General features: G+C 42.6%; 3 protein-coding genes across 5 annotated transcripts in view; 2 read left to right on the forward strand and 1 right to left on the reverse strand.

Moving 5' to 3' along the window:
* The window catches only part of si:ch211-269k10.4 (uncharacterized protein LOC100150242 homolog), a 5889-nt gene extending 4544 nt beyond the window's left edge, over positions 1-1345 (reverse strand). For both annotated transcript variants that reach the window (XM_043260087.1, XM_043260088.1), the window contains exons 1-2: positions 1231-1345; positions 80-250 (exon numbers count right to left, since the gene is read on the reverse strand). In XM_043260087.1, coding sequence (XP_043116022.1) covers positions 80-247 — 168 coding nt within the window. In that variant the 5' untranslated portion in view covers positions 248-250; positions 1231-1345. The remainder of the gene's footprint in view (positions 1-79; positions 251-1230) is intronic.
* A 3-nt stretch (positions 1346-1348) lies between these two features.
* LOC122359878 (membrane-spanning 4-domains subfamily A member 4D) lies at positions 1349-5068 on the forward strand. 2 transcript variants are annotated; one of them, XM_043260085.1, is made up of 9 exons: positions 1349-1448; positions 2316-2347; positions 2498-2661; positions 3805-3906; positions 3989-4045; positions 4132-4227; positions 4302-4328; positions 4406-4528; positions 4601-5068. In XM_043260085.1, the coding sequence occupies exons 3-9, from the start codon at positions 2503-2505 to the stop codon at positions 4628-4630; spliced, it is 594 nt and encodes a 197-aa protein (XP_043116020.1). In that variant the 5' UTR covers positions 1349-1448; positions 2316-2347; positions 2498-2502; the 3' UTR covers positions 4631-5068. The 2 variants fall into 2 exon arrangements, with proteins under 2 accessions (XP_043116020.1, XP_043116021.1); XM_043260086.1 differs by lacking the exon at positions 1349-1448 and adding an exon at positions 1767-2158.
* A 281-nt stretch (positions 5069-5349) lies between these two features.
* ptdss1a (phosphatidylserine synthase 1a) overlaps positions 5350-7500 on the forward strand; it is a 14853-nt gene continuing 12702 nt past the window's right edge. Inside the window, exon 1 of the mRNA XM_043260084.1 lies at positions 5350-5805. Within this exon, the coding sequence (XP_043116019.1) occupies positions 5627-5805 (179 nt within the window). The 5' untranslated portion in view covers positions 5350-5626. The remainder of the gene's footprint in view (positions 5806-7500) is intronic.

Consider the following 7500-nt stretch of genomic DNA (forward strand, 5'->3'; position numbering starts at 1 on the left):
TTAGCGACCGCCTCGAACGCCCTAGCAACCGTTGCCTGGTCAAGCACAGTGTGTGTGTGTGTGTGTGTGTGTGTCTCTCAGCGCAGGTGGCCGGGCCCTTCCTGAGGAGCTTCTGCAGAGCCGGCACGGGGCCCGGCAGAACCTCACTGGCCCTGTAATACTTGATCAGGGGCCCTTCATCGTCAAGTCTTCCTCCAGCAGAGTCTTCGTGTCTCTGAATGTCCATCTCAATATCAGCCTTGGCCATATTCTGACCACAAACATGCAAACGAGTCACAAAACGATGAAGATGAGTATTTCTACGCACAGCACGTCCGTCACTTTAACTGATTTAAATACGTTACATGATTCGGCGCACTAGATTTTCAGTCTGAAATCATTTTACTGTAACTCGCAATGACAGCAAGTTACAGTAAAATGGGAAAAAAAGATCTCAAAATCCACTTTTTAAATATAAGGTCCTCAAAGAGGCTTTCACGAGAGAGAAAAAAATGCATTTGCGTCTGCTTTCCGTTTTCTCTTTCTGTGACTCAAAAGCACGAAACGGTTTTAATTAAGAGTTTTTAATTAAACGTATGGCCCTTTTGATCTAACTTAAAAAAAAGTGTAAAAGTTTCACATTTTCAAAATTCTAAAAAGTTAAAAGTTAGACGCACTTAAACATTTTTTTCCACAATTTATTCAGAGAATTTTAAAAGAAAAACAATGCATATATATATATATATATATATATATATATATATATATATATATATATATATATATATATTTTTTTTTTTTTTTTTTTTTTTTTTTTTTTTTTTTTTTCGTATATATTTCATTGCATGCAACTTATTATAATGCAAGAAACAGATCAACACATGCTTTTTTTTTTATTACTTTAACTGATATAATTTTAGTTTAACAAAAAGCCGGTCTAATATAATTTAAGCTGCAATGCCAATTTGATTCAATGAATCTGCGAGTGATTTTGTTTTCAGCCACAAGAGATTTCACAAAACAGAAAGTACATTAGATTTCATAAAGATTGTAACGCAAGAAGTCCAAAGCATATAAAAAAAAGGACACACTCATGCATCTCGTTTAGGAATCTTAGCATCATTATTTCATAACCAGTTCTGTCTTTAATGTTTCAGTCTCATCGTTATAACCTAACTCTACATCTTCTGAATATATTCAGTTTGATTTCTCGAGAAATGCACATAAAGGCGATGCGACTGAGCGTCTTACCGAGCCGAGCCTGTCTTCCGTGTTAAAGTGAGAAAGAGATCAGGGTGTCACTTCACTGGGGTTTTTTTTTTCGATACCGAAAAAAGCCACTTTCGTGTGGTTGGTCAAAAAAAAAAAGAAGAAAAAAAAAAAGTAGGAACTGTGATGAGAAACGCTCGGGCTGCGCCTCTCAAAGAGACTTCTGCTATCTGAAGAGAAGAAGCTCTTCGTCTCGACCGGTAAGACATTTTAACACTGAATAAAACACTCACGGATCAACAGCATCTATGTGTGTGTGTGTGTGTGTGTGTGTGTGTGTGTGTGTGTGTGTGTGTGTGTGTGTGTGTGTGTTACTAGATCAGAGGACCCAATCTGTGTTTATTTACTATATTGTAGTTATCTGTATTAACCCCAGCCTTCCTCACACACACACACACACACACACACACACACACACACACACAGATAAAGTGTGTGTAGTAGGTGGGACCCATTTTGACCCATTTTTCATGTTTTGTTAAATAAAAATCCAACATAGTAGCACATTTATGACTAAAACGCTGCGTGTGGAGTGGATTGGAGTTTGAAGAAGGAAGCAGCTGGTGGTTATTTCAACCGAACGCACTCATTGAAATCACCTGAACCTCTCTTTTTTACTGCTAGAATAATGCCACGTGAATTAAAGAGAGAGAGAGAGACACCCTAACGCTTTCTGAATATTCAAAAAGGGCAGTTATTTAAAGTGCTTTAGTTTTCTGTGAGCGTCAGTTCAGAAGAGAGAGAGGAACAGAGAGTTACAGCAGAATTCCACAAACATTACGAGAACGCTGCTTTGGAATTCTGAACCAGGCAGAGAGTTCCATTCGGATCACGCCAAAGTTCCATTTGGAAACGTTTAAGGAACGTCGGAGGAGCGTAAAGAACGCTTCTGCGCTCTCACTTTGAGAAGGTCATTCAACGTTGTGCGAACGTTTTTATAATGTTTCGACGCAGGAAAGCCACGTTTAAAAAAATCGGCATTTAAGCAGCGTTAAAAATGTTGTCCGACGATCTACTGAAGACTGTTTGTTCACGACGTTGACTGGTCTCTTCTTCTTCAATTACAGGTCATTTGGTGAACCCTTGGCGGGAAAAACTAGTAAGTAATAACTTTTTTAAAAAAGTGGCCGTGTTCACGTAACGTTGGATGAACGTAGCGTTTCTGTGCTGACGTTATGACAGGCCTTGTTCGTGTTACTGGGGGACGGTTTGTCGGTAACGTTGAGAGAACGTTGTGGTGTTTTGACAGGAGCGATGCGCTACACGTTCAAGCCGGATGACTGTATGGTCATCAGCATTCCTCTGGGAAGCCTCAGGAACACGAGAGACGGTCAGCTGATGCCTGAGAAATTCACCTGCGTCTTCAAAGACACGTACAAGATCTTCCTCAAAGGACGGCCGAAGGAGCTCGGGGTGCGTGCAGCGTTTAATATCACGGGTTTAGTTTCTGTTTAATACCAAAATCAGCCCGGGAGATGTTTATCTGGGGCAGTAGTCAGGTTCAGTGGTATTTCTTCTGGTTGATTTATGACCCTGATTCCGTCACGCCAGCGTTTCTGTCTCAACATTTTACATTACTAGAGATTTCTGCCCGATGCATGCATGTCACTGACTCGTCAAAGTGCTTCTTTCAGTGTCAGGTTTCTTTTTTTCATCACGCATTATTATTATTGCAGAAAAGTTGAATTTAAGAACGTACGTGTCATAAACTAAATCTGATGATTCAGCCCTACATTATCAGATAAAAAGGTACAAAACACCGCTACCCTTTCACGAGCTGATAACAAGCACTTCAAAGTATTAATATACTTCTAAAATACTTTTAAAACAAGTCGTATATATCATTAAGGTGTTAATGTGTAGCATTTAGGGGAGAATGAGGCACAAAGACGGATACTGACTGCTTTGTACCTTTTTTTCTCAGACGATCTAATAATCATTATTTACATTTACATATATATATATATATATATATATATATATATATATATATATATATATATACACACACACATATATATATATATATACATATATATATATATATATATATATATATATATATATATTTATATACATTTTTATATATATATATATATATATATATATATACATATATATATATTTATATATATATATATATATAATATGTGTGATGCTAAATATATTTAGTTTTTTATCTGAATTTACCAAAAAATTAATAAATAAAAATATATATATTTATTCAAGTGTGACATATACGTGACCACATTTAAAGGTTTACCAGTGAATACTAAAAATATATATATATATATATATATATTTATATATATATATATATATATATATATATATATATATATATATATATATATATATATATATATATTCATATATATGTATGACTGCATTTACTTGAGGGCATATGCATCCTTTAAAAAATATTTATATTCTTTATTTTCAAAAAATATCAAAACTATATTTTTTCCACATGGAACAGTTTATCCAGGTTTATCATGGAAAACACGATGTATTTCAGAGCGTTTGGTTCATGTTGTGTATGGTGTGTGTTCTCAGGCGGCTCAGCTCAGCGTCGGGGTGTTTCTGATCTGCATCGGCAGCCTCGTTAGCGTCGAGTACGGCGCATCCCACCTAGTGTACACCCTACCCAGCGCCCTGGTGAGAACACACGGATCCCCAGCGCATTTATCACAGCTTTCCCCTCTCTGAACATCCACGTGTTTTAACGATTCGTTTCCAGTTCATCGCCAGCGGCCTCCTGACGTTCGCAGCCGGAAAATCCCCGCTGATGGCCGTGGTGAGTGACGGAGGAGACGAGGTATCGCTCAAGGCCCTTCTCTATCACTAGCGAAAACGGATTTGTCCCCTTTTCCCTCCTCAAAGGTGAAGCTGTCCTTCGTCTTCAACATCGTCAGCCTCTTCTGGTCCATCGCGGCTATCGTCCTCTGCCCGCTGCTGGACGAAGGATCTCCGTTTAGGGTAACGCGTGATTGTTCACAACTTCGTAGCTCACGCTCGCCCGGGCATCTCATTTGTTCGATTTCTTTTCGCAGCACCTCGGCGCAGACGAGCGTTCAAGGGTACGTTGAAAGCGAACAGACACGAGCACGGCTCTCGTGAAGCGATGCAGCTCACTGACCGCCTCGTTCTCCTCCAGACAAGCATGTTCGTGGGGCTGAAGGCGGTGATCGGGGTGCTGTGCGGCTTCGAGATGATCCTGGCCCTGGTTCTGATCTACTGGGAGAGCAAAGCCGTGTGCCGGGCTCACTTCAACACTCTGGTAATTTAACATCAGCTCGACAAAAGTTAAAAACGCACGAGCGACGCACTGAAAAACCTCTTTGATTTGCAGCCCTTGATCACCATCAAGCAGGACGTCTGATCGGGATCCCCGGACTGTATAGTATTGCTTGTTTAATGGCTTTTTCTGCTGGTCCTGCGGCGTCGGGGTCAAGGGTTCGATTCCCAGGCTGTACAGACGTGTTTGCCATGTGCACGGATGTGAACGTTTTCCGTGCATTCGCTCGCTATTAAAACACCGAGTATTTTGTGCAATGCTGGATCAGACGAGCTACTGTAATCGTTTTAACCTGAAGTATAGGAACGCAGGGTTTCGTTGACGTGAAACTGGTGTGGCTCGTCTTCGTACGTGAGATCTTCAGAAAACCGCAGCCGCTGCTGACCATGAAGATATTCAAGAGGTGTTAAAATACAAAAAACAAAGAGCGCAACAGATGAACGGCTCTCTTCAATCCCAGAATTTTATGCATTAAATGTAGCTAGCCTTTATGCAATTAAAAATAAACAGCTTGAGAAGGCCTCAGTGTGTTTTTGGACATTTCGGTCAAGCTTAATGCATGAATGCTGTTGCATTAGATACAGAGATATAACGTTTAGGCCCATGCTAACACACACACACACACACACACACACACACACACACACACACACACACACACACAGCATTTAAATAAAAGATAGTTGGTTTTGTTCACTCATGCAACTGTGATGATATTTCTTAATATATTTTCACGCGTCCGCGTCTGCCACTTCTCGCGTTCGCGCGACCGCGTGACCTTCAGCGCGCGAGCAACTCGAACGCCTCCGCGCGCGTTTTGGCCCTCCCGGCTCGCCGTAGCGGCCGCACGCCCGGCAGACCAATGAAAAGGCAGGAATCGCCGTGTTTTCCCCCAAAGCGCGTGCCGTCTCTCCGCTCCGCGCATGCATCTCCGTCCGCGAGCGGCTGGCTGCGTCGCGCGTGCGTCAGGAGCCGGATCGCACACACGCATGGCCGTCGTGCAGCAGACGCCAGAGAGGGAGAGCGAGCCGCGAACGTCCCGGTGAACCGGAGGCGAAGCCAGGGCGGAGGGGAGCGAGCATGGCGTCCGCGTTCGGCTCCAGGACCCTGAGCAAAGACGACGTGAACTACAGGATGCATTTCCGCATGATCAACGAGCAGCAGGTGGAGGACATCACCATCGACTTCTTCTACAAGCCTCACACCATCAGCCTGCTCACGTGCACCGTGCTCAGCCTCATGTACTTCGCGTTCACGCGGTGAGTGGCGCGCGACGACGTCGCACAAAGAGCCGCGGCCGGGGGCCATGTTACTATAGCAACACGTCATCGTCGCGCGGCGGTCGCGCGATCCGAGTCGCTCGGCTCGTAGTCGTGCTGGGGTGGGGGGGTCTTTCGCTTCCGGGAAAACGAACGAAAACGCTCGATGACGTCACCTCGCACTCGAGGGCTGGTCTGTTATATTTCCGTAAACTTAATAGTAAACGTGAAGCGATTCAAGCCGTGCGTCGTGTAAGTAAAGTGAGGTGAGGACCGGAGGATGTGTATTTTGTTTATTCGGCGTGCAGATAATTTGGTTTTTTAGATATTTGACGGAAAAAATAGAAAAGAGATGGCTTTCGATTTGAGTTGAAAACGTATATCGTGTATATATAACGCATAATATACATTTATATTTTTATTTATAACACTATTTAGTATTTTAGCACCCTTGCATCAAAAAACAAACAAACTAGCTAAATGCTAACACTAAGTTTCTAATACAGCGTCTATGAGGGACGGTAAGTTTGACTTTGGATTGCCTTCATCAATGTCTTTCCTTTCCTTCCCCCCCTTTTTTGAAAGTCAACACACCGTCCTGGAGATTTTCTTTTTGCCATGTCAGCAAATCTGTATGCGAAATATGCATTTGGGTGCTCTCCCATTCCCGGGGACTCCCGAAACCAAAACACGAACATCTCAAAACCCGTAATAGGAGCGCTTTAACGGTGCAAGGAGCTTCAAAAGCCATCGTTTCCGGTCCTGCACGGTAAGCCGCAACCAGGGATGCCAGGTATTCGCACGACATCCCACCCAGTTGCGTTTCGCAGGCAGTCCCGCGTTAAAAAGCACGTTTCAAGGGCCGAAATACAAGTTACCACGGGGTTACCTTGGTAAAGTTTGCATAACCATCACATTAGAGTTGCTTCAACCCGCGTACGTGAAAAACAACACGTGACGGTAGGGTTAAAGCAAAAGGAAATGCAATTCTATCAGTTTGTATCATTTCAATTTTATCGGTTTTACTTTTCGTAAGAAATTTCTGAATTGCACGCATATCTGTGTCCCGTTCAGCAGTATATCCAGATATCCAGTCCGTCTTACGGTAGCAAGAAGCTTCGTAAATGTCGATTTTTAAAAAACCGATATCCCGTGAACCGATATTATGCGCCTAAAACGTAACCGTTTACCCCGACAACGGATTTTGCATATATTTGTTCAAAGGCGGCAGAGAGACGCCTCGGAAGCATGCATGATGCGGCTAATGAACAGAAACACGTCACGGAGAAACCCGTAATCGGCTTCAGAGCAGGTCTGTGCTTCGTGAACTAATATTAATGACATGGAAAGCCCCTTATACTCCACGTCTTGAGTGCTTCTTGGAGGCTATACAACTTCTTCTTTTAATTCTGAGGTAACATACAGTAAACCTGTAAACCAGCGCAAAGTTAATAATTAAAGGAACGCATTGAAATAACGGTATCGAACTGTTTTGTCCCGCTATAAATAGCTTGTGAAGAGCCATGGAATTTACAAATGGCTGCAAACTGCCGGGAAAAAGGCGGCTGGCGCATTGAAGAGAGATCACACGACTTTTTACTGTAAATGCGAAACGTCTCGAATGCCGCTTTTCGAATTCTCCCTTTTTCGAATCCACCTCCTGCGACCGTAAGCCTTTATTTTGCGACGTATGCG

Source organism: Puntigrus tetrazona, chromosome 16, assembly GCF_018831695.1.
Source record: "Puntigrus tetrazona isolate hp1 chromosome 16, ASM1883169v1, whole genome shotgun sequence".
NCBI lineage: Eukaryota > Metazoa > Chordata > Actinopteri > Cypriniformes > Cyprinidae > Puntigrus > Puntigrus tetrazona.